This window comes from Siniperca chuatsi, linkage group LG2, assembly GCF_020085105.1.
Source record: "Siniperca chuatsi isolate FFG_IHB_CAS linkage group LG2, ASM2008510v1, whole genome shotgun sequence".
Taxonomy (NCBI): domain Eukaryota; kingdom Metazoa; phylum Chordata; class Actinopteri; order Centrarchiformes; family Sinipercidae; genus Siniperca; species Siniperca chuatsi.
In genome coordinates, this window is record NC_058043.1 from 17,288,747 (window position 1) to 17,315,361 (window position 26,615).

General features: G+C 39.3%; 3 protein-coding genes across 5 annotated transcripts; 2 read left to right on the forward strand and 1 right to left on the reverse strand.

Annotated features, from left to right (window-relative positions):
- Positions 1-73: 73 nt before the first annotated feature.
- LOC122884350 (WD repeat-containing protein 82-like) lies at positions 74-9,290 on the forward strand. 3 transcript variants are annotated; one of them, XM_044214182.1, is made up of 17 exons: positions 370-532; positions 744-844; positions 955-1,021; positions 1,415-1,514; positions 1,956-2,072; positions 2,182-2,337; positions 2,436-2,505; positions 2,582-2,724; positions 6,342-6,515; positions 7,535-7,630; positions 7,718-7,822; positions 7,924-7,938; positions 8,032-8,073; positions 8,179-8,304; positions 8,487-8,637; positions 8,825-8,946; positions 9,123-9,290. In XM_044214182.1, exons 1-17 carry the CDS (start codon positions 372-374, stop codon positions 9,288-9,290), a joined length of 1,914 nt encoding a protein of 637 aa, XP_044070117.1. In that variant the 5' UTR covers positions 370-371. The 3 variants fall into 3 exon arrangements, with proteins under 3 accessions (XP_044070099.1, XP_044070108.1, XP_044070117.1); XM_044214164.1 differs by lacking the exons at positions 6,342-6,515; positions 7,535-7,630; positions 7,718-7,822; ... (4 more) ...; positions 8,825-8,946; positions 9,123-9,290 and adding exons at positions 74-213; positions 2,819-3,208; XM_044214173.1 differs by lacking the exons at positions 6,342-6,515; positions 7,535-7,630; positions 7,718-7,822; ... (4 more) ...; positions 8,825-8,946; positions 9,123-9,290 and adding an exon at positions 2,819-3,208 and having other exon boundaries at positions 144-532.
- A 6,593-nt stretch (positions 9,291-15,883) lies between these two features.
- LOC122884474 (transforming protein RhoA) lies at positions 15,884-19,783 on the forward strand. The gene is made up of 5 exons (XM_044214447.1): positions 15,884-16,019; positions 17,010-17,167; positions 18,196-18,316; positions 18,831-18,961; positions 19,040-19,783. The coding sequence occupies exons 2-5, from the start codon at positions 17,012-17,014 to the stop codon at positions 19,211-19,213; spliced, it is 582 nt and encodes a 193-aa protein (XP_044070382.1). The 5' UTR covers positions 15,884-16,019; positions 17,010-17,011; the 3' UTR covers positions 19,214-19,783.
- Positions 19,784-20,402: 619 nt separating this feature from the next.
- LOC122884324 (transmembrane protein 43) lies at positions 20,403-26,194 on the reverse strand. Its single transcript, XM_044214120.1, has 12 exons — positions 25,924-26,194; positions 24,730-24,876; positions 24,482-24,616; positions 24,114-24,208; positions 23,947-23,996; positions 23,795-23,864; positions 23,617-23,687; positions 23,374-23,501; positions 23,181-23,255; positions 22,051-22,152; positions 21,769-21,886; positions 20,403-21,676 (listed from the first exon to the last, which is right to left on the reverse strand). Exons 1-12 carry the CDS (start codon positions 25,939-25,941, stop codon positions 21,474-21,476), a joined length of 1,212 nt encoding a protein of 403 aa, XP_044070055.1. The 5' UTR covers positions 25,942-26,194; the 3' UTR covers positions 20,403-21,473.
- Between the last annotated feature and the right edge of the window lie 421 nt (positions 26,195-26,615).

Here is a 26,615-nt window from a genome sequence, read left to right on the forward strand (position 1 = left end):
GTGTCGTCATTTCCTTTTTCTGGTACTCGGTGTGCTCGTTTCTTTCCCCGCCACTGCCAGATCTGTTGAAGCCACTGAATGTAATGGTGATTGGAAAACACCGCCCACCTGGTAGATAATGAGATTCAAACCGAGTGTATCGTCGTTACTCCAAGTTGCTCAATGGTTGCATGTCACACAGCATTTTTTTTTAATTGTTGTTTTTCTGAAAATGTGAGCATTTATTTGGCTTTCAGGGTCTTAAATGATATTACTTCATGCATTGCTCGACCAGCCAAACAGTCGTAATGACTCACAGGCTTCATTAAACCAGAAAAAGGAGGGATCTGTATATATATATATATATATTGTTTTTTTTATTCGCTGCAGACATGAAGATCACAGACAGCGTGTTACGAAGTTTCAGGGTCGCCAGGACATATCAAGAAAATTCCCAGAAAGTCAACTGTGTGGACTTCAGCCCAAATGGCGAAAATGCAATATCAAGCAGCGACGACGACTGCATTGTGTTATATGACATCCGGGAAGGAAAGTAAGTGGCCAATATTATTACATAAAAGACAAGTGGTAACTGTGTATTTAACTTTATGGCTAAACTCACATTGGAATGCATTTATGCCCAAAATATATGAAAATAAACACCAGTTTCCATATCTAAACTGCTCTCTGTGAAAGTGTTTTGGAAAGATGGCAGTGCAGGTGATCAAATGATTGACAGGTTTAAATATTCTGTCCTTTCTCAGACCACAAAGGACCCTGTTCAGCAAGAAGTATGGAGTAGACCTCATCCGCTACACACATGGAGATACCCAGACAGTGGTCTACAGCTCCAACAAACTGGATGGTAATAACGTCAGCTGTTGGTGCAAAGCACCAAACAAGATATAAAATAGAATTTAAATAAATGTGTTATACTCTGTTTTGGAAACTGAAGTGTGGTTTTGTGTCTTGTAGATACCATCCGATACCTGTCACTCACTGACAACAAGTACATTCGATATTTCCCAGGTCACACTGCAAGGTGAATAAAAAGCACCCACCTGGATCAGGATAGAAATGTAGTGTAATGTTCGTGGATGTAAACCTTAAAAGTTGAATATTTCTTTATTTCTATTACCTATCTTATCCTAATATGCTGATAAAAATATGGAAAAATATATGTTCACATTTACACTCAATGTTTTACAAATACACAAATAAAGTTGTATTCTTAAAATGCATTTCAGCATAAAGACTATTATAAATAGAATATTTACCTCTTTTACATCAGCCAGCTACCCAGTTCTCCACAGGCATCATTAAGTTTCACTTTGTCTTATCTGGTCTTTTCTTGTCTTATTTTACCTTTTCTAAAATGATGGTGTAGTCCTTAACGGTTAAAGTAAATTTGTTTCTTCTGTGACCTTTATTTCAGAGTTGTTGCTCTCTCCATGTCACCAGTGGATGATACGTTTATCTCAGGCTCGCTGGATAAGACAATCCGGATCTGGGACCTGCGCTCTCCAAACTGTCAAGTGAGTAGTCTGTGAACAGGCTGGAAAATGACACTTCCTCTGTTCTCTTACTCAAATGTGTAATTATGGCTACTGCTATAGCTGTTAGCGCTTTAGATCAGGACTTCCCAGATTACTGCACATCAAGGTGCTGTATATCAGAAGTCACCAAACCCCCTTTTAATAAGCTTTTGTCCTGTGACCACTGGGTGTCCCCAGACCTGCTTTAGGAACCACTGCTACACTTGGATCTTACCTCTCAGATGTAAAACTGGACCAACACACAGTAGCTAAAACACAATATTGTAAAATATTATACTGTAAACAAAGACTAAATGAAAGGAGAGACATTAATATGACACAAACACCAGTCATTAATTAGGAAGGCTGAAATATGGTGGTAAAATCCAGACTTCTCCCTCTTCTTCTTTGTATGTATTTGTGTGTATGTTTGTGTTTCAGGGTTTGACTAATCCACTGGGGAAACCTGTATGTTCCTTTGACCCTGATGGGCTGATATTTGCTGCAGGGGTGGAATCACAGGCCATTAAATTATACGACCTCCGTGCTTTTGACAAGGTAAAATGCAAATCAGTGTGTTAGTGGTTTGCATGAGTATGCTTGTATGGACGGGGGAGTTGACCTTCATTGTTTTCTGTTATACTGTATTTAATCTTTCTGTGAAAAGGGTCCCTTTGCCTCCTTTGAGATGAGGTTTAATCGTGCCTGTGACTGGACTGGACTCAAATTCAGTAACGATGGGAAACAGATTCTCATCTCCACCAATGGAGGGATGATTCGCGTCCTGAATGCTTTCAATGGATCTGTGCTGCACACTTTTTCTGTAAGAGACATATACCTTGCCACAAACTTACTGAAAAACATCTGTCTGTATATTAGTACAATTACTTGAAGGTGTTTCCTATCTTTGGTCAAATTAAGGGCTACAACAACAGTAAAGGCGTCTCCCTGGAGGCCTGCTTCACTCCCGACTCGCAGTTTGTCATGATTGGTGAGCCTAAACACCTCCGTGTTATGTTTTGATCTCTTCCTGTAAGATCTGTGTTGAAATGTGTCTTGTCGTGCAGGCTCAGAGGATGGGAGAGTCCATGTTTGGAGCACTGAGAGTGGGATGAAGGTGGCTGTGCTGGATGGGAAACATCCAGGACCCATCAACACTCTGCAGTTTAACCCCAGATACATGACGTTTGCTAGTGCCTGCACTAACATGGTGAGATCAGACACATCTCATGTACAGTAGCTGCTGGACAATCTGCTGTGAACAGAGTGCTCATTCGTAATTTCTTCTTCTCTACTCTTAACAGACATTTTGGCTCCCGTGTGTTGATGACTCATAGAGGGATGTTGCCAAAGTGAGTCCTCTAAACACATCACAGTGATGTGGGATACCGTCATGTGTTGGACTGCCCTTCTTGTCCTGATAAGAACCTCATGGAACTAATGATTATTAATTATCGGAGAAAAAAACATTTTTTAATACTTTACATTAAACTTTTTACCTGCAGTATTTTTTTAAACTGATGCAGCTGTGACAAAATCCCACATACCTCCTGTTAAAAGTAGTTTTTTACACAATTCAGGTACATTACATTAATATTTTACCCTATATCTTGATATACATGTATAATTTAACTGATTAATAATCAGTGTTTTTATTGTTTAAATATTTGATAATAAACAGTTTTAGATGAAAATAAGAACTACTGTTTTTTTTTCCTTTTTTTGACATCCTTACTTTTATCATACATCAGATAAATCTTGATGTACAGTACTAGGGCTCTAGCTAATGATTATTTTCATTACTGAAAATCTGACAGGTACTTTTTTCAATTAATCGTTTGATTTATAAAATGTCAGAGAATGGTGAAAAATGTGAATCACAATTTCCTGAAGCCCAACGTGACTTCTTTCTATCCCTTGTTTCGTCCGACCGACAGTCTAAAACCCAAAGATATTTAGTTTACTATAGCAGACAAAGAAAAGCAGCAAATCCTCACAGTTCAGAAGCTGTAACTAGGTTGTGTTATTAGGTTAGTAAGTTTGGTCATTTTTGCTTGAAAAATGACAAACTATTAATTAATTAGTTTCTGTCGATTGACTCATCAATTGATTGTTTCAGCTTTAAACAGTACCAATAAGTGGGCACATTTACTAAGAAAATTTAGATTTTTCACAATTTCTTCAATACAAAAATGATTGAAATTGACAGATTGGTTGATATTAATAAGATTCTACAAGTTGCCCATTGTATGTGAATATTTACAACCTTAAACACAGTGAATAATACTGTCTTTATAAATGTGTCTTTTTTAGATAATTATAGAATTTGTATATTGGTGGTTGTCACAACAGTGACACTTACATGAGCTGACTTAACTGATGCAAACAGAAGTTCACTCAGTGAGTAAACCAATCTGTGAAGCGTGAGAGAAGCCCAGGCAGTTTTAATCAATTTGATGAATGGGTGTTTTTGTTGTTCTTTTTTTTTTTGTGCACATAAAGTGTGTCTTCCTGAAGTAAGGGGAGGGGGGTTCTGTTGAATTATATATAGATGCTTGGGTTGTGTACTCACCACTGAGTGAATAATGTATGATCCCATCACAGGTAACCTCACAGGTACACACTTATCTTTCTCTCACATACCTCTGCGTGTGTGGAAGGAGAGACAGAGAAATGAGGTGTGATAGTATTTGGCTCTCCCATTCTTACATTTTTCACCCTGATCACTCTACTCTGTGTGTGTGTGTGTTACCTTAATGAGTTTATGTTTTTGTTTTCCAGTAATGGATCCATTAGTACTGACTGTACAGGAGCCAACTCATCTAGTGTACACACAAGTCACCTGGAGCTCTTTACCTAATAGCGTGCAGAGGTACCTTCCCTATTCTCTCAAAATATATGAGACCCCATTCTTGGTCCATTGGACAAAGCAGTCAGATTCTTGCTTGGTGTCACATTTCTGTGACCAGGTGGCTGGAATTTGAGATCATGCAGTCGCGTCTGCGTGAGCTGACCGGCCACTCTATGTGAATGAGTGATAAAATGTTGTTACATGTGGCGCGCTGACAGCATCTGAAAACACTGTACTGACCACTGATGTCATGAGTGGTGGATTTTCTACATAGCCTGGTTTCCCCCTTCACACGCACAGTACAGTACAGGACAGTATGTGACTTGGGAGAGGCTCCCCCACAGAGACTTTTGAAGTTGTGGTCATCGATACGCAAAGAGTTTTAGATCAGTGGTTAGGGTGGCATATCCACTGACAGGCACGTTATTACTCATCAGCCACAGTTCCGCAGATTGTATTTCAAGTGTTAGGAATCTCCAGAGTCACTCTCAAGGCGTTCATATCACTGGTGCGCGTGGGTCCATCTGTCTGCCATCAGTGTAGAAGCAGCTCACCTGCTGAGCAAGAAGATCGAGGACACAGACACTTGGTCCTTCTTGCATGAGAAGAGTGTGAAGCTGTGAAAACTGACTGCCAAAAGATGTCACACCAAACTGGAATTAACGGTAAGTTCGTTTTTTAAAGGAAAATTCTGTACATTTTCTTAAAGCAGGGTGTTTTTGTGTATTAGTATAGTTTTCTCAAAATTCAGTTTAGTTACTTTTTTAATTTTCTTTTTAGCTTTTGAGCTGTGCCATGGCATGTAAATGTATCCTCACAATCTCTCTGATAATATCCTAAAAAAAAAGAGGGCTTGTAAGATCATCTTAAAGTGGTCCCTTAACTTCATTCTCTTGGTAAAACCGTTGTGGATATACATAATTGTGGACTGTAAAGAATCAGAATCAACTTTATTGGCCAAGTATGTGCACACATACAAATAAACTCCAGTTTTAAGAACAATTTACAGGAAGATAGAAGTAGACATACAGTTAAACCAAAACCAACAAGCTGAACAAAGAATAAACATAGAACTATTATGTATATACAAGTAGGTGAAAAATAGATGCGTAGTAAATATGTATAAAAAACAATAATGACCAACAACATACAGTGTCTATACAAGTCAACTGTTTCTGTAAATTGTAAATAAGAATACAATAGTGCAAGGGTGCAGATGTGTAAAGGCTACAGATCGTAAGCCTGTATACAAGTGATTCCCAATTAAAATGTCTTCTGTGTTGTGACACAAGTAATCGTGATTTTTAGCTCCTACAGGCGTTTATGGATAGTTTAAGAGCTACGTATATACAGTACGTGTGTTATGGCATTTGGTAATTGGAGCGTAGGTGGACGGGTTGGCAGAAGCGTACCTCTCTCACCTTTCTCACCTGATCTTACATCATTTATGAGACCGCTGTGTTTGGTAACCATGGTGAGAGAGAAGGAGGGAGTACAATAAAAAGCTAAATCTAGTTTTCAGTACCAAACTTCCATTCATGGGTTTGAAAACTGGGGAAGAATGACGTTGTTTTATCCCTCAGACTCAAATTTCTCAGTGGTTCTTTGGTACATATGTTTCCTGTCTGAGTCACTTTAGGTGATGGTGTGACTATCTGGCAGCGGAACAAATTTTCTCCCTGAAGTGGAGTCTCAGGTTCTTACCTACCCAACTCTGTCTCACTTGCTTTCAACCCCCCATCCTCAGTTTTGACTTGTCTGTCTTATATCTGGTTACTTTAGCAACATCTGAGCTGAAAGAGTTTCTGGCCCGAGCGAGGGGAGGTGCCATCAGAATAATGAAGATAGTCATCAGGAATGGTAAACATGAGATGTTTCTTGTATTCGGAAAGATTTGACACAAGTGAGCTTTCAGTTGACTTGTTCTAAATCCTGAGATGAGTTTGCTGATACACGTTTTTTTGTCTTCAGAGGAGCTGGTGCTAGATTCATACAGAGAGCCAGCACAGAGCTGGGACAAGGACTACGATCAGTTCCTGCTTCCTCTGCTCACGCCTCAGGAACCCTGCTACATCCTCTACCGTCTGGACTCCCAGAATGCACAGGGACACGAGTGGCTCTTCATCGCCTGGTCACCTGACCAATCGCCAGTATGTCTGGAGCGGCTGATTGACGTGTTGTCACTGATCAGCTGTACTTTCAAATGTATTCAAAGTCTGCAACCAAAATTATTGCATTTAAAAATAAAACAAAAACTACATGTCTGAAGGCAAAAATAATGTAAACACAGGTTTAGGCTGAGATTGTCATCGTTATTATTGAAAAATAGTAACAATAACCACAATTGAAAAAATACTTACATTTTAAAAAAGGCTGTATGATTTATTGTTTATATGGTATTACACAGGACCTGCCTTAAACACTTTCGCCATATGTGTTCGGTAGTTATGTCATTCCACCTTTAAACCTACAAAAAATTACTAAAACAGATCAGAAACTAAATAAAAACTCAACTGAAACAAAGCATGTACAATACAAAACACCATTTTGTCTATGAGTAAACAATCAAGTTTTAAGGCATGTAAAAGTACGCCACTTTAAATAATAATGTGTGTCTGATATAGTTTTTCCACAAAAAGTTCAAATAACTAGTTCAAAATTATTGAAATTCTATCTACTTCTTCTCCCTCATTGAAAAACACAGAATCCATGAACATGCAAATATTGTTCAATTCAGAAGTTTAACTTCTGGACACAAGATGTCTCCTACTTCAGTGAAATTCTCAGTGTATGACCTGGAGGTTTCAGGTTTCCACATCACACTACATAAGTTGCAGACTGGATATTGGACGTCTTAAAATCATATTTAAGGCGAGCACAGAGAAACTTTCCCCCTTCAGCAGATGGATGTAAAAAAAATGGATGTCTTCTAGTGTCAAACGCTGCACTTTCTGCACAGTGAAGCTCAAACATCCAAATGAAGTAACAATAAGCAAAACACATTTTTGAGTTCAGGGGGCTTTAAAAACTACCAAACCCTCACTCAACACACAAAAAAATTCTGAAACCAAGACCAGAATATAGAAATCCAAACTTATACAAAATCAGAAACCATAATAACCACGGTTAACGTTCATTATATCCTCCTGTCTGTCCCGGCACCCGTCAGGTGAGGCAGAAGATGGTGTATGCAGCCACCCGTGCCACACTGAAGAAAGAGTTTGGAGGAGGTCACATTAAAGATGAAATGTTTGGCACAGTGGAGGTTAGTAAAATCCCTCCAGCATGACATCAGCAAATCTTCAACTGCTGGTGATTGAAGTAAACACCCTATTTGTGTGCCTGTTTGCAGGATGACCTGTGCTTCCAGGGATACCTGCGACAAATGTCCTCCTGCTCCTGCCCGGCTCCACTCACAGCAGCAGAGCAGGAATTACAACGAATTAAAGTCACAGAGGTAAAGTTTAAACAATACACTGTCACTGTACTATAACATGAAACGCATATTTAATGTGTTATGTACATTACGTGTACTCAACCTTGTATGCTTTCCTGCAGGATAAGGTTGTATGGGTATGTAGATTTTCCTTCTAATACAAATTCAGCTGTGTCTGCATGAAGAAGAGAGAGGAGGACAGATTTTAAAACTGTCTCTTATGTCCACAGGATGAACATAGACGAATTGGGACTCCAACAGCACGAGCGAGGGTTTGTTACAGTCTTTTTGACTGGCATTTCATTTTCTGTCATGTGTTCGGACATATCAGCACTGAGTTTTCTATGTTTTTGGGGGGCTTTGTTTTTATCCTGCAGGTTACAATGGAGTTTGGCTTAGACAAAAGGGCACAGACTCTTCAAGGTCTTGCATTCCCGCTACAAGAAGAGGCCAAACGAGCTCTGCACCAACTCAAGCAGAGACGCATCAACTACATACAGCTGGTGAGCCCGGACAGAAAACCTTTATTACTAATTACATAGCGTGCAACATTTAACATATTCCCTGTACAAAAAAAACAAGCTGTCTATTTTTGAAATAAACTGTGTATCAGTGTTTGTCAGTAAAATTAGCTGTGCCTGACTTGACCCCTGAACAAAGCTTGTTTGTATATGTTGTGTTGCAGCGGCTGGATGTAGAGAAAGAGACCATTGAGCTGGTTCACACCAAACCTACAGAGACCCATGAGCTTCCCTACAGGGTTCCCACAGATTCTCCCAGATACCACTTCTTCATCTTCAAACATTCCCACCAGGGCCAGCGGCAGGAGGCGCTGGGTCAGTTCACAGTCTCACTATAGTTCTGTCATTTTGCTTTCTATTTTCATGACACTGGAGGGAGCTCCATGGGAAGTATACAGAAATTCTGATTTATCTAAAGTAAAGAGCTTTTAACAGCTAATAATCTGATCCAGTGAATTAACAAATATCTGCTGCTTAAGTGACAACATCATATGTCTTCCAGTGTTCATATATTCGATGCCTGGGTACAGCTGTAGTATCAAGGAACGGATGTTGTATTCCAGCTGTAAGAACAGGCTACTGGATGAGGTGGAGAGAGAATACCAGCTGGAGGTCACCAAAAAGGTACAGGTCACCCAAATCGCCCACAAATAAAATAATAAACAGTGAACAAGGTCACCATAATTTATTTATGAACTATTGAAGGTTATCGATTATGATAATAATGAATGTTGTAGTTCAGTGGTCATCATATTGAAAAGAGTAGCCATTATTTTCTGAGTGTTATTCTGTGTGTGTAGATGGAGATAGACAATGGCGACGGCCTGACAGAAGACTTCCTGTATGAGGAGGTCCACCCGATGGAGCACACCTTAAAGCAGGCCTTTGCCAAGCCCCGCGGACCAGGAGGGAAGAGGGGCAACAAACGCCTCATCAAGGGTGAAGGGGAGAACGGGGAAGAAAGTTAGACATTATACACACACATAAGACATTATACACAAGCAAACCCACACGATATCTATGAATTGACTTGCTATTTGACTTTTAGCTTCTAGCCATTTCTTTACTTTACAGACATACATTTCACACTGAAAAGGGGGAAAAATAGATCCACCATAAAGCAGAAATCAGATATATTTTCCTGCAGTGAAAGAAAGTTCATGAATGTGAAAATGTTTATGAAAGTGATAGCTAAGACTCTAAATTATCTTAAAAATACACTTACGGAGCTACTTTGTTTACAAGAGCACTGTTGGTAGTTTGAGTCTAACCAGGGTGATTGGCTGATATGTGGACACATCTTTTGGTTTATCAAAATTCAATTTCATTGTACATGAAAACGTGTTAAAGTCAAGATAAAGTGTCAGTATTTTAAGGAAGATAATTATAATATGAAAAAATATGACATTTGGGGAAATACAGTTATTTGCTGTCTTGCTCAGAGTTAGATGAGAAGATTGATACTACTCTAAGATCTCTAAGATTGGTTCAATAATAAGCTATAGTCAGCAGGTGGTTAGCTTAGCTTAGCATAAATACTGGAAACAGCTAGCCTGGCTCTGTCCAAAGGTAACAAAATCTACCTACCAGCACTTCTAAAGCTCGCTAACTAACATCTTATAGCTCGTATGTTTAATCCATACAAATAATAATATTGTAAAATAAATGTAAAAACAACAACTTGCAGTGTTACAGGGGGTTATGTGCCGGACTATTTTTGGGGGAACGTAGGGAATTCCTGGAGTCTTGTTGTGCCTGTGAGGTTGCCAGGCAACCAGCGGAGACTTCAGATGTTAAAGGGTTAAAATGATTTTTATATATCACAGTCATGTTGATTTACATTTGCCAATCACTGTTACTGTAAGTTGAAAGCAACATTTCCCATCTGATTTGCCTTCTCCTTACTCTGCTCTTCACTTCAGGAAATTATTATAGTTGTTTCATTTATTTGATCCCTTCGCTAATACTGATTCAGCTATTCACAATCATTGGGAAATGGCTATGTGATTTCTGTTTTAGGGTGGATTCTCTTTATGTTGCCTAGATATAGGCAGCCTATGCTGTGCCCATAGTTCACTCATCACCACATGCAAATTCATCCACATCACATTTACAGTTGCCTTTGCCTTCTTCAGTCACCTGAGCAAGGTTTGACTGCACTCAGCTGAAGGCTGTTGTTTTACATGGTCCTACAATAAAATATTTTCTTTATTTTCTAGTGTTTGTGTCCTCATTTCTCTCTCTATCTCTCTGACTGTGTGTGTGTGTGTGTGTGTGTGTGTGTGTGTGTGTGTGTGTGTGTGTGTGTGTGATATCCTAAAGTCATGCAGGCCAGCAATTAGTTGTGTGTGTTTTACAATCGTTGTACATGGGAACTGTGGGGTGGGTGATGATGAACCTTGACTTTGACAAGGCATACTGACTTCTAACATGATCCGGGTCTGTTAATTTCCAACAAATCAACTATACTATAGTTGATTTGATTATACCACACAGGTATTTTTTCTTCATGATAATATAACAAGAAATAAGCACTGGCTGAAAGGTTATTGTTCAAAGCATGATGGGGAACGAGTGACTCCTTTTCTTCACAAAAAGTTGCCTATTTAAAGCAACATCCTTGCATCTTATTTTGAAAGCCGTGCAGGAAGTGATGTGTGTTGACAGAGAGTGTGTGTGTGTGTGTGTGTGTGTGGACGGAGCGCAGGGAAGCTGCTGGCAGCAACTTGTCTGTCACTGCGGGCGCTGAAACACGAAACCTTTCTCGGAAACCGATTCCTGGAACCTCCGTCAGTCCAAACTGAGCTGATGTGTTTTCTGTCCTGCAGTTTACTGAATAAAGAGCTCACACTCCGCTTCACTCACAACAGACCACCGGGAACACACACGGATATTTGTTTTTCTCATTTTTCATGACTACAGATAGTTACAAGGAATGTTTTCTTTTTCGCCATCTGAGAATTTTCGACTATGATAATTAATTATTTACTGTGAGAGACTGCTGGATTATTCCCTGGACTGTTTTCTCAAACTGGTCGCGAGCCTTATGATTTTCTTTTATTTAAAGTTTAGATTAGTTTGTTCATCTGTTGAGTCTGTTTAATTTTAGCATTTCTTATGAATATATAAATAATGTAATTATATATAAATAATCCATTATTAAATAAATGCCTGAATGATTTTAAGACTGCAAGTCTTGGGCTTTTAGCTATATAGATCTGTTCATTAGTTATTTTTTATAGTTTTTAAATTGTGTGTTGTGTATGTTTTTGGTTGTTTTGTTTTTTACTAGTAGATTCTTTTGTTTTACTTTGTTGGTTTGGTTGGTTGGTTTTGTGCTTGTTAGCTCATTTTGGACAATGACAGTCAATAATTGTGATATCGCAAACAAAATTGTGCAACCAAAATATACATTTAACAACTGAGATTAAACTTAGTTTACCCGAGAGAGTTTTTGGAACAGGATACAACATAAGCTTGCACTAAAAATCTTGTTTCATACCTGACATGTACATTTTTATTTTGTTGATGCTCCAACATTTATGTCAACAGGGCTGCTGTCAGTCAGAAATGGTTGCCCGGGCAGTGACTGTTTTCGATCATGAGGAGCGAGGAGGTTCATGCTGCCCACATCCCTCCCCTCCACCCTGGGACCCAGCAGAAGACCTCCGCTGCATCACCACCACCTTCCAGTATCTACAGACCTCAGGTACACCGGCAGTCTCATTGATTTTGGCTTCACATTTTATTTCATTAAAACACAACATCTGACTGTTTGTTTTGACTCCGTCTCATATAAGTATCATTTATTTGATATGGTAGACATTTGGACATTTAGGAATCAAACCTAACCCTTCCAGTAACAACCTACATTCATGTAAAACTAAAATCTGATATCAAACCATCTGTCTGGTCGCAGGCTGGTACTGGGGTTCCATCTCAGCGAGTGAAGCTCGGGAAGCTCTCCTAAAAAAGCCTGAAGGCACGTTTCTCATGCGGGACAGCAGTCATCCTCAGTACATGCTGGCCCTGTCTGTGAAGACCCGTTGTGGACCTACCAGTGTACGCATAGAGTACAGCAGGGGCTCTTTCTGGCTGGACTCCATTTCCCCCAGCCTGCTTCACCTGCAGTCCTTCCCAGATGTTCTCAGCCTCATACAGCACTACATGGGCTCAGGCCACACGCCGCAGAGCCAGGCATCTAATGACATCCATCCCAAAACACAATCTGACCCCGCCAAGAACACAGCTAAGGACAGCGGAGTGCCTCTGAAGCTGATGCACCCCCTGCACAAACCAGAGGCCTTCCCTTCTTTGCAGCACCTGACGCGCCTCACCATCAACAGACGCGCAAACTGCCCCAACCAGCTGCCACTCCCAAAGCCTATGCTGCGCTACCTGCGGGACTACCCTTTCCACATATGAGTGTCCCTGTTCCTCTGGTACAGGACACAGAGACAGGAGCATGGGTCGGGGGCACACACTCCATGAACACACACAGTGAATCTGGGACAGTTTGACGCCCCAGGCATCAGAGAATGGCCCAGAGGGAGAATATTGGTATGATATATAAGTACAATAAACCTCAGTGTCACCTCACTACTTGTGAATGAGCTCAATCTCACTACAGTGCTACTGATGTTATCCAGAATTATATTTTTATATGTCTGTTTCAGCTACTGTAAATTCATTTTATTTCTGCAATGCCAATATGCCAATAAGTTTTTTTCTCTTTATTTTCTCATTTCTCACAGGTAGAAGAGAGTTATACAGGTTTTTGCATGTTTTAGACCAGTGGTCCAACTTGTTTTTCCACAAGACAGTCCAAACTTATCAACAACAAATCAGTGAAAAAAGCAGCTACCATTTGCTATGTTGTTCCACCAGATATAACATCAGAAATCATTTGGATTTTCATCTTAGGATCTCTGTTTTTCTCTGCTTTGAGGCTCATTGTGTGAGCGCTATAGGACGTTAGGTTTGCAAAGAGTGTCAAACAAAGCAATGTTTATTCACTCTTCATAAAATCAATGAACCTGATGAACCATGACGGAGCCCACAGTGATCTCATGTGACACTTTGGGCACCATCATCACCAAATCTCTTAAACATGTCTTTTCAACTTATTTATTTTAGTATTGTGGCTATCTTGATACAGCATGTGTTTTGATCATTATTTTGCACAATTTTTTTGTTGTTTGTTTTTTTCCCTGCTGGGTGTCACTGCAATGACTTTCTTCTTCTTTCTGCATGTCTGGGTTTTATTGGTCAAATCCGATCACAGTATAATTAAGGACCAGAGGTGGTTGACAAGTCATTTTAAAAGATATAATAAAAGACAGGGTAAAGTGTGTGTTTTGCATTTCTTTCATGTGCAGACTCCTTTTCTTAAATCAGACATCTTCCAAGAGGTAAAACACACCCTCTTACAAAATTATTACCAGCATGAACACCAAAGGCTGTTCGTGGAAAACTGTTGTTAGCTATGTTAGACATCTGTTTACAAACCGATTTTATTCTCAGAAGACAATCATACATGCGCATGGATTTCAGAGAAATAAACCTCAAAAATGTTTTTGTCTTTTTTGTTTCCACTGTTGAATGACTGGTCACTTGAACATGCAGATGAATGTGAGGTATTGGCATTACTGTTTTCATGGAAGCAGGTTTCCACGAGGTGGAACTGAGCAGTGCTGAGAAATCCTCTTATCAGGATTAGAGGAAGAGCTGCAGTTATTAATACACTGCTGCGCCCCTGCTGAGAACAGAGTATCTCTCTGCCTCAGCCTATCAGTCTGAAATGTTTAAATCATTTTTCACTAAGTATTTAAATTATCAGCATCATCAAAACACTCTTCTCATTACAATCTCTATCAAGATCATAAAAGCATAGACGTTTCTGACCTGCAGTCAACATCATCCTTGTACCAGGTCTAACTGAACAACTGACAGAAGGCATGATGTATCACATGATTATGGTCTCTTTCATGCAGATTCAGTGCAGCATTAAACTAAGTGCATTTGTCAGTGAATTTGCAAACCACTAAAATATATGTAGCAGAGTATAAAGTGCAATATTTCCCTCAAAAATGTAGAGTAGAAGTAGAAAGTAGAATAAAATGGAAATAAGAACAAGCTGGATTATCAGATGGGCAAAGTGGGCAACTGCCCCAGGGATCCAGACCTATTGGGGCCTTGCAAGGCCCAGATTCACCGCATGTCAACTGGTTTGTGATCATTTTATTTGCTGCAAATTTGTCAGAGAATTTGTACTCCTACAGTACCAAGGTGGGTCCTGCAGGTCCTGTCTTGGAAACATGAGAACATGCACTACTAAAGCACAATGTCCACTGACATGATAACAGCATTAAGATGGGACCTGCTTTATTACTTGAGACCTTGAGACCATGTGTCAAAATCTGTTTTTAAGACATGCATTATTTTATCTGAAATAGGCCTTTTCACAGATTACATTTTGACATGTCATAGTAGGAAAATCACAGGTGTAACTAATAAAAATGAATGATGTGACTGTGTACTACTCCCGTGCAATATTAGTTTTCCCATGTTAGTTTTTCTTATTTATTGTTATTGATATTATATACCTCTATTACTCTCGACAGTACTTGCACCTCTGCCTATTACTTATTACTTATTTTGTTACATTGTATTATTATACTGTACTATCATCATCAACCGGTAAACCCACTTGGTACTTGACACTTAGTTTATCTTATACTTATACCGACCTGATACTTAATTTATTTTCTGACCTGTTTTTATAGTGTTTTATAGTGTATCATATTGTTTGTTACTACTGTCTTCTGTGTGCACTGACGTAAAGGCGAGCTACTGTAACAAAGAGTTTCCCTACGGGGATCAATAAAGTATTTCTGATTCTGATTCTGATGGCTGAATTGCATTTAACTGCTTCAGTTTCAGGGTTCTGGTGTTGTGCATGTTGTGTTATTAGTAACACTTGCTTTTCCTACTATGGCAAGAAATACCATATTGTGCTTAAATGGTGTATATTCCTAAATGAATATGTGTTTAATCAATTCATCAAGATATTTGATGAAACTTGAATTAAATGACCAACAATATCAATAATCAATTAATTATCAAACAGCAAACCCAGGGCCATGTACTATTCCAGTAATAATGTAAACAGGTGGTTAACAGGGGCCCAGCAGCTCATTCTTGTCTGGAGCCCCAAAGCAGGTTAATTAATAATTTCAGCCATGGTACTTAAGTAAGAGTAAATGTTACTTTCCACCACTGTATATGGGCCACCATAATTTACAGCAGATCCTACCATATACAAAACATGTGTTGTATTGAATCTACAGAAAGGGGCTATAATAATGTAAGACAAAATACATAAACATTATTATTTAACATTGAGTGTGTTGCTTGCAATATTGGAACTATAGCTACTACTACTATTAATAATAATAATAATATTAATAAAATAATAAATAATTAGCACTATCATCACAATCATAATAATCATAAGTTATTACATGTATAAGGTATAATTGTTAATGTTAGTATGACAGTGTCTTGTTATCCTCTCCCCACCCCCTCCCTTCCTCCTGTTAATCCTCCAGCAGCAGCAGCAGCGCAGTCAGGGAGCGACGGAGGCCAACAAAGCACTACTTGGAAATCAATTGGATAGATTTTAAACCAATCACTAGGTAAGCATGTGATATTTACAAGCAAAGTGGAGTTGCAGCAACTTGTCAGTATGTTGTATTTGCAATAATATCGTTATATATTTTTTGTAAACTCATATTTTCTACCGATATTTTGCTCACGCTAGCCAGCTAGCTAACGGACCGTTAAAGTCGCATTGACTTCCGTTATGCTAACCTAAGCTTGGGTAGCTAGCTAGCTAGCTAGCTGTACCAGTTTGTGACTCAAAGCAAAAAACGAAGTTTGGCTGAGTAGTTAGAAAGGAGCCACAAACACTGCTGTGGCATAAGATACATTATATCATAAATATCGCACAAGTGTCATGCACCACCTTTGAATAATAACACAAAGATGTAAACTGAACGCACTAGCTATATATCCGGCTAACGCTAGCTGGTTAGCTAACGTTACAGTCCCTTGCGTCAAGTCTTTTGTAAACACAACCTCCTAGCTAACTAAAATCTAGGTCAGGCTACACTGCAATGATTCCCAAGTATATATTGGTACCAGCTATCAACGTGTTTATGTTTGAGTTAGTTTAGTCAATGCTCTAATGGAAATGTGGGACTAACGTATAAATAATTTGTCAGGCTTGATGCCGGGGATGGGTCAGAAACACTGGAGCGGAAATGTATCATCATGGGTTCCTAGTCTGATTTAAGTTTTAAGCCAGAGTCAACATAAGAGGCGTGGGCTCTCAACTTTTTATGCTATTCACGTGTCTTTCCCTGTATTAAACCTCCGCTATCGTTGACTGACTGACTGACTGACTATAAACAGCCGCGATGTTGATGTTGCCACAGAAAGCTAAATAGTTAGCCTCGGGTGTTGGTTTTAGACGGGTTTGGCGTTGTGTCAACACAGCTGAAGGTGACTAGCTGCTCATCGTTTCTCACAGTAGTTGCATAATGCCTGAATGCAATAAAATGGCCCTCCCTGTTATAGATAAAGTGTTCTCATGTCCTTTGCTGTTTCCTGTCCCTTCTCTGCAGTTATGGCAGCAATCAGGAAAAAGCTGGTCATAGTGGGAGATGGAGCCTGTGGGAAGACCTGTCTGCTCATTGTGTTCAGTAAGGACCAGTTTCCAGAGGTCTACGTGCCCACAGTGTTTGAGAACTACGTTGCTGACATTGAAGTTGATGGCAAACAGGTACGAATAATTTAACTTAGACCAAAATCAGCATTATGTAACTTGGCTGATTACAACAAGAGCTGAATGCTGGTTGTATTCTTTTTGTATGTGATCTTATGTGTTGATTAATAAGAATAAAGTTTACTTATCTTGAGGGTGTGGACTGATGAAAGGCTTGTTGAGGATATGAGTTTTTAACAAAGCATGTATTAGTCTTAATAACAGCTCTTACTCAAGTTTGGTTCTTGCTTTGGATAAATGGTTAAATAATATGGTTCCTTGGTGTGTGTTTTAAAGAAAAACAAAATACGCTTGAATCACACAAATTAATCTGCTGTGCTCTCTCTGGCTGAAATCACTCCTACTTAATATATATTGCATTTTATTTACTGTACACTGTTTTATTTGTGTCTGAGCGTGAAACTTAGGCACTATGTAGTGCCTAAAATGTGTATGTATATGTATGTACGCTACTTTCTTTTAACAATTCCACAATGCAATGCCTCTGATTTTATAGATGCAGAAATTACAGTTGTGAAACACCTGTCACTCATTTTACTGCTCACTACACAGTAAACTACTGAGTGTCTATTATACTGGGAGTAGTGAATGAGAAAACAAAGGAGGGATTTCTCTCAATGCTAGCATTAACACTTAACTTCAATCCATAACAACATTCAGATGTATGATTTTGCCAGGATTTTATCAAAATCTCAATTTCAGCCATGAAATCTTGATCTTCTCATCCTGATTATCAGTATCTCAGTCTTTTCCTTAAAAAGTATTGCATAGGCAGTAATTTCTAAGAGCAGCACAGAGAGAACATGGAGTCTTGTTAAGGCGTTGTTTCATGTAAAATGGTTAATCAGTGTCATTGTAAATAGGATGTGGTTTTTATGTGCACCAAATCAGTAGTAGTGTACTATATACAGTATTTCTGAATACAGGATATTAGTTTGTATGAACTCATTAGGGCAGTAAGAGCTGAAGCTCCCTGAACATGGTTTGGCTTCATGTGATTGATGACTTGTTAACTCTTATGGCAGGTCGAGTTAGCACTCTGGGATACAGCAGGTCAAGAAGACTATGACAGACTGCGCCCGCTCTCCTATCCAGACACTGATGTCATTCTCATGTGCTTCTCCATCGACAGCCCTGACAGTCTTGGTAAGTTGAAATAAAGAGCCGACAGTGTATGTTTATGTTTGTGGTACAATTTTCTCTTCTGCAAAGGTTTTGCAAAAGGATGATTTAGGGAGCCTAGAGGAAAAACACAAATCACATGTAGTTTCAATTAATTGGTATCTTGTTGAATAAATAGAAGGGAAGTTGGCAGACCAGTTTGAGATGATAGTTCTAATAATGTCATGTTAAGAACCAGCCACAAACAAAGTAGTTAAACATGCACATCTGTTGGACATGGGGAATCATTTTATCACACTCCTCCTCTGGCGTTGTATCACACCATGTGTCTGTTCTTTGCTTACCCCTGTACACCACAACTGCACACACTTATCAAGGCATTTATCCAATTATGAACTTTGCAAGGAACCTGTGCAACATCAAGGAATTTCTCCATCGAAGATAGTCATTTTCTGCTCTGTTTGATCCGTCTCACCTACGTGTACCCTGTAGCTGTGAGTCTGTTCTGACTGATGGTGTTTTTTATCCTTTTATTTAGAGAACATCCCTGAGAAGTGGACTCCTGAAGTGAAACACTTCTGCCCCAATGTTCCCATTATACTGGTGGGAAATAAAAAGGACCTGCGTAATGATGAGCACACCCGGAGGGAGCTTGCCAAAATGAAACAGGTAATTTCAAAACACACACAAACAGTCTCCTAGTGATGAGTACCTGTTTCCTAAAACGTCTCCTGACCTTTTCTTTAGGAACCTGTGAAACCAGAGGATGGACGGGACATGGCTAACAGGATCGGTGCCTTTGGATACATGGAGTGCTCTGCAAAAACAAAGGAGGGTGTGAGGGAAGTGTTCGAGATGGCTACCAGGGCTGCACTACAGGCCAGGCGGGGAAAGAAGAGCAGTAAATGTGTCCTACTGTAAATGGGGGCACAAGGACAGCTTCCTACGGGGGGGAAAGAAGAAGGAGGATTAGGTCAAACCTACCCCCAAACACACCCACACAAAAGACTGTTCTCCCCAGTTTTTACTAAAGGTGTAATGCTTTTACTTTTTTTGTCTTAAGCAAAAGTAGTCAGGTTCTGTCAGTATTCAATTTTCAGGTTATGGAAAATACTTTTTTGTACTTTAACATGAGTAAATTTGCCATAATGAAACCTCCTTTATCAACATGTACTATGTAATAGGAGAGGTCAGCACAGGGGACCTGTTGTGTCATACCTGCCAACTACAGTTAAGTGCTTAAGCCCTGCCTGCTGATCTGAGGAATGTTTCCACAGCCAACTAGGGTGAAGTACCTGTACACTGTGACCCATAGTCCTTTAATTATTTCAACAGATGCATACATGAAGTTGAAATTTGTTTGTGTGCTTCTTATACAAATCCTATGTGCATTATGATCACATGCACAATATGAGACTGGAAACTCATTTTGTTAAAACGCAAATGGAAACTTAGTGTTTTGTGTAATAAATTACTTTGTAAGAATCTTGATCATTTGTATCACTTGCTTGATAAATATTGAATAACACCCAGTTATAGTCCTGCTTGGATCCAGAATTGAGATTTTAAGCAGGGTTCAGGGCAACACATTTCCAAGGATAAAACATTTTCAGCATGCGCAGCCAATTTGACATTTTTGCACATGCATTTCAGAGTTGGGTTCAGGGTCCAGGGTCAGCCACAGTGCAAGTTAAAGGGCACTCAGATACAGTCGGTATCATAGATTAACACAAGACGCTCTTTGGTTGTTATCTCATCAGTACAGCCTGACAGATACGGGATTTTTGAGGATGAGTTCACAATTCTTATTAAACTACTTTAACCCATTTTTGATGAAGAAAAAGAATGAAGTATATGTACGGAGCTAGACACTTTACAGTTGAAAAACAAACTTGTCAGTGCTCTGGTGGACAAACTGTCATGTGACACCGTTTCTAAATTAGTGCAGTCTTTGACATTTCTATACCTCAATTTTTAGTTAGTTATTAGCTGGTACGAACGCCACTACTGATATCTCTGTGATAAGCTAATACTGTTCAGGCTCAACCTGTCGGCTCTGTACTTCCAGGCCATCTTGACTTGCACCCTGATTGGAAACAACGTTCTGAAGTTGATACAAAAAGTGCTTTATTGACATAAATTGCATTCAAACAATACAACAATATTGCAGATCCTCAGTTCTTTGGTATTTCACCAAGATGGGTCATTTTGTCCAGACAAAGTGCTTAGAAAAGGCACTGACATAATTTGTTTTTTTTTTGGCATTTCTCCCATTTCTGTAAGGACTCAGCCCTGATACATGGTACATACCAGGTGAACTACCGGGGCGCCCCAAAGCACTGACATTCTTACCAATTTATTTGGTACACCTAGCCAAAGCTAATGCAGTCTAAAACAGTCCTGCAATAAATCCTACCTTCATGAACGTTATAATGTTCAGTTTTTGTTGAAACTAATACTTTGTCCACCTCATTTACAATCGATGAGTATAGACTAAATAATAGAATCACCTCTCAGTATAACAATATGTCAAGAGCACCACAAACTACATCCTCCACACAGTTGAATCAACACCTTCTAAAACAGTTTCAACAAAAACTCAACATTATAATCTCCATGAAGGTCGGCTTTATTGCAGGATTGTTGTATTAGACTGAGTTAGCTTTAGCTAGGTGTACCTGAAACTGACACTTGTGTCTACATTCTGTGGAGGGAGCAACAAGTCTTTGGTGAGTTATATTTACAGTAAAAACGAGACTAAAGTAATCTTGTGTTGCTCATTGTGAGCAACAAAATATCTAGATGAAAAAGAGTTTGCTGTGCATCTTCCAGCAACAAAATACCAAGTGAGAGCACAGTGAGGCTTATCGGTGGATGAACTTTTAAAAAGGTCGCATCTGATAACATTTGAGGCATCAGCTTCCACAACATCAGTAGTGACTATTACTAAAAATGATTATGTTCAAGTCCACTGAAACACTGACTGATTTTGGATGAAAGCAATGATTATACCTATTACAACAAAGCACATTTATTACCATAGAATGTCTTTTTTCCTATGTGGTGTGTAATCCTGCTGTGGAAATAAACAAAAAAACAGCTGCACAATACTGTCTCACAGCTCTGATGGGTGGCTACAGCCAGGCATCAGAAACTGTTATGATAATCATCAGTTCACTAGTCACTCGTTCTTCTTGGCTGGAAGTCCTGAGCGGGTGAGAAACACTGGAAGCAGAGCTAGTGCTCCCAGAGCCACAGCCACTAACGGTCGGTAAAAAAGCCAAGCTACTCCGATGGTGAGAAGAGACAAAGAGCAGGAGACACACAAGGCGAAGATCTTCAGCCCCACGGACACAAGCTCTCTGAGAACAGGAACCCAATCCACTGTAGACACAAAACAGAGTATTATGAATGAGATGCAGGGAGGGAAATCCATTTATGATGTGGATGTACAGCAGCAGTGACTGTTTGATTACCCAATGTGTAGATGATGCGCATGGTCAGCTGAATACTAAGGAACATGAGGGCCCAGCCTGCAGCCCTGAGTCCCCATGTCTTCATACTGTTGTGCTGGTGTTCTTTCATAAAAACCTCCTACAGAAAACAACACAACTGCATTAGCCACCAAGTGGAAAATATGTGTTAACTAGACACATATGGGTATTAATATTAAAACACACTTCTTTCCCCCCAAAAACAAATTAAATTGACAAAAACCAACCGCAGTGTCCAACAAATGAAATAAAATCCACACTGACCTCTGCAGAGAGCTCCTCCAGGTACAGGATCTCCAGAGTGTCTCCTGACTTGGTTTTAAAAGGCATCAGCTGCTCCCCTCTCTGCATGGCCACGATACTGACCTGAAAAACAGTTATTGATTTTACCAGCGTCCGAAGAGGAAGACCACAATTAAAGCTGAAACAGTATGTGCACTGTAGAAACTAATAGTTTCAATTGGGGTTGAAACGATTAGATCGTCAGAAAATTTGATCGGAAACTATTTTGATCATCAATTAATCGTTTCAGTTGGTTTTCGAGCAAAAAACATTCCCTGGTCCCAGCTTCTCAAATGTGAGGATTTGCCGCTTTTCTTTATCTTATGTGATAATGAACTGAACATCTTTTAAGTTTTGGACTGTTGGTCGGACAAACAGGCATTTTGAAGGCGTCTCATTGGGCTGAAGGAAATTGTGCTGATGAGAAAGTGATTTTTCAATATTTTATGACATCCAATTCCATAATATATACTAATTGTATATCATATATACTAATCTTTATAGTGTACTGTTTTTGCAGTTAGTATACAAGAGATCAACATGCTTACCATTTTATACAGAAACTGATATAATACTTCACAATCACAATATTTTAATGGAAAAAAAATTGTGAAAATAATTGTTGTTAGTTGCAGCCATAGTTTCAATATTCCAAAAAATAGTGCAACTAATGATTATTTTCATTATTGATTCAACTGTTTTTGATTAATCATTTAGTCTATAAAGTGTCAGAAAATGACCTTTAAAAGTTCCCAGAGCCCAAAGAGAAATCTCATTGTTTTCTCAAAGCAACAGTCCAAATCCCAAACACATTCAATTCGCAATGATATAAAACAGCTAAATACAACAAATCCTCTAAAATGAGCAGCTTGAATGAGTCAATGTTTGATAAATGACTTAAACAATTAATTGATTATCCAAATTGTTGTTGCTTGAGTTTCTGCTGATCAGCTAGTCCACCAGTCTAATCATTTCAGCACTAGTTAAAGGTCCAATGCGTAGGATTTTGTGGCATCTAGCAGTGAAATTGCAGTTTGCAACCAACTGAATACCGAGAAAATAAGTCATCATGAGTGAGACCAATACTGGAACAGGTGATGTGCAGCACTCACAGTTTGAGGCGGGCCGAGGGGAGACGTCTCACCACTCAGTCCAGCGAAGGAGAATCTCACGCGCACATCCCCAACCTTATGAAAATACAAACAAATAAAACATTAACTCAATAACTGCATGAATGTGGAATACATAATCCATCGGAGGTCAGAAGTTTATGTATGTGGGAGAAGTTCATATCATGATGCTCACCTCCGGCCTGCGTGGGAATTGAGTGTGATAGAAATAATCGTCATCAACGCTGAGAAAAGGGTCCAAGTTAAAGGCAGTGAAATCCCTCAAACTCAGCGTCTGGAAGTTATTTATCTGCTCCACTAGGCCTGAGGATGTCCAACCAATCAACTGATGAATTATGAGTCAAATCTAAACAGTGTGACATACAGCATCTGTTCAATTTAATGTAGCATGTTTATGTTGGTTTGTTAAGACAGATACCTTTAGACAGAATGAAAGGTCCAACTCTGACTTCAGGAGTCACCACCGTGACACTCTCAACAGCCATGGCACTAAGGTTCAAAGATTAAATTAAAGTTGAACTGCCCACAAACACACAAACATTTTATTTCTAATGCCACAGAATAGAACAGAATGATCTTAAAAAACATTTGCGTACCTTGGGTTCTGGTGACCGATTTCCTTATCAAAATTCCGACTGTTGATCAACTCTGATTTCCACTCGGTGTCTAAAGAAAAGGAATCAAAACAATTCATACAAGAATGTCATATTGTTACCAAATACTAACAGCCTTAATAAAAACAACTCACTGTAGGTGTACGTCGTCTCAGTTTTGGTCTCACCGTCCTCTTGGTAGTCCCTGAAATGAGTCACACAGTAACAAATGCACTTTAGGCTAATAATGTTCTGTGTTCCAGCCAACATTTTAACACCTGGCCCCACCCTGAATGTTGACATATGCAGACAACAGACTCACTTGCTCTCCCGGTACTCCACCCACTGATACATCTCCACCTGCCTCTTCAGCTTCACTGCCTGCACCACCACTCTGTAGTTGGGGTCATGCAGGGGCTACACAGACACAGGTGCAGGTAATTAATTACCTGAAGTAAACATTAAGTGCATTAAGCACATATTTTTTTAATACTATATGTTCAAAGCAGATTGTGTCCCCTCTGAAATCGCATATGCACAAGTTCACTTTCCTGTCCCCTCTGCTGTTTTGTTTGTATGTATTATTGTATTGATCTCTTGTCTCCACATAAACTTGGTTCCATATAAAGATTTATTTAATATTTAGAATTAGTTTGTTCAAACTGAAAACAAAACTTAAGTACATTCTACCTGTGAGGTGCGCAGCTGTGCAGACAGATGAACTAGACGGTTGTTGTTCTGCAGGTCGAGGCTGGAGAAAGGCCCCAACGACACAACCTGAGAAAGACCTTCATCCAGGGAGGATGCTGTTTGCAGAGCCCTCCCCTGAGCACAGAGACAGTTACAGTTAACAGTTAACATTCAATATAACACAACAATTTGACTTTAACAGTGTGCAGTGTGGTTTTGACGGGATATACTGTATGCGTATTTCGTACCTCATTGGTGAAGAGAACATAAATTGAGAGGAAAAACAGTCCGACGCCAACAACAGTTCCTCCTGCAGTTTCACTTAATCGCTCCAGGAATCCAGGGTTGGACTGAACAGATACACGCTTGTGTTGGTTTGGGTCTTTACCTGAAAACTGAGACCAACATGCAAGAACAACAAAAAGGTTGAATGCCAACAATAACCATAATATCCAGAAGAAAAATGGAGGTCATTATTGACTTTGAGAGGAAGACTCAATGAATTACTCATTTCTCAATATTGTACATTTCTAGTTAATCTGGGTTGTGGGTTTATATTTGCCTCCATTAAAGGAACAAGTGACAGTCGTAGCCCCTGACAGCAACATCAATGTATGTCATGATACATTTAAATAACTATTTCATTGTGTTTGAGTATAATATCATTCACCAAAATGAATAGTATTATAAAAGAATTACCTAGCAGTCACTCTGGTACAGTTTATTAACTATTAATCCAACATAAATCTGTCAAGAGTATTGCTTTTCTCACCTGAAACAATGAATAACTCAATCAGTGTGGATGGAAGAGCCAAACTGGCTGCACCAATTCAAACTTTTATACTCATTTTTATTTCTGTTTATATATTCCCGTCATTTGCAATTGTATAAAATTTAAAAAGGGCGTAACTTTATCTTTTAAACTCTTGAAACCAACCTTTTCTCTAAGTGATGTTGAACATTACTCCCAGATAGATTTACAAATATGAGGTGAGGTGAGGTCAACTTCATTATTTATTTATGTGCATTTGAGACAGATTCATTTTATCAGACAGGCTGGTGAAAATCCCAAGCTAAGGTTAGTCATCAACTATGTGTCCCATGCCACACAGCTAGCTAGGCGTGAACAACTGACACACCTCCTTAGACCTGTGCTAATTTTACTTCCTAACCTCATTTACATGTTTCAACGAATAAAGAGGTGTCAGTAAACTTTGCCGAACTGTTGTTACATGCCATTCACAATACTCAAGAAATGAACTTGATAGAGTTAGCGTTTCTTAGTTTAAATTATAGATACTATAACGATAGATACAATTGAAGCTGAGAAAATGCGGTAGTTAAGGTGCTAACGTTGCGGTAACGTTAATTGCATACCGAAATCCGGGAACGGTTATTGTTTATCACGTTAAAAACCAAAGCACTATAACTGTACCACTTACTGTCTGTGCTGAAGACATTTCTCTGACTAGTTCAACTCCACAGTCAAACAGTAAAGTTGGAGATGATGATGCCAGCGACACGAAACGAACACAACAACAACTCTTCTTCTTCTTCTTCTTCTTCTTCTTCTTCTTCTTCTTCTTCTTCTTCTTCTTCTTCTTCTTCTTCTTCTTCTTCTTCTTCTTCTTCTTCTTCTTCTTCTTCTTCTTCTTCTTCTTCTATTTTACTGGCGAGCTACAAACCAACGTTAGAGGTGCATGCCGCCACCTACTGTAACATCACGACTAACCAAAATCTACCAAACGGGGGGGGGGTACTAAACAAACTTTAAGAATTTATATTCTAGACACATCAAGGGTACATGACACTGATACACGGCGTTCACCGGAACTCGCCCGGGTAGGCGGAGTCGGCGCTGGATAAGAACATTATTTTCCACCTACGCCACCCGAGTGCCCCGGTGTATTTTACAAGCGCAACCCCAAAGAGACCTTTGCCGACCCGGACATCTACTTCTCAAGGCATGATGGGTAACTGAGTTTTTGTAGTAGGTCAGCGTCAGAATGCCCCTAAAGTGCGTACAAGATAAAAAAAATATCACCTTTTGGGACTTTAGGGGCTCAGTAAGAATGGGAGAGTCATTTTTGCATCATAATGTAGAAAAATGTGTGCTCTTTCAAACTCTGTAACT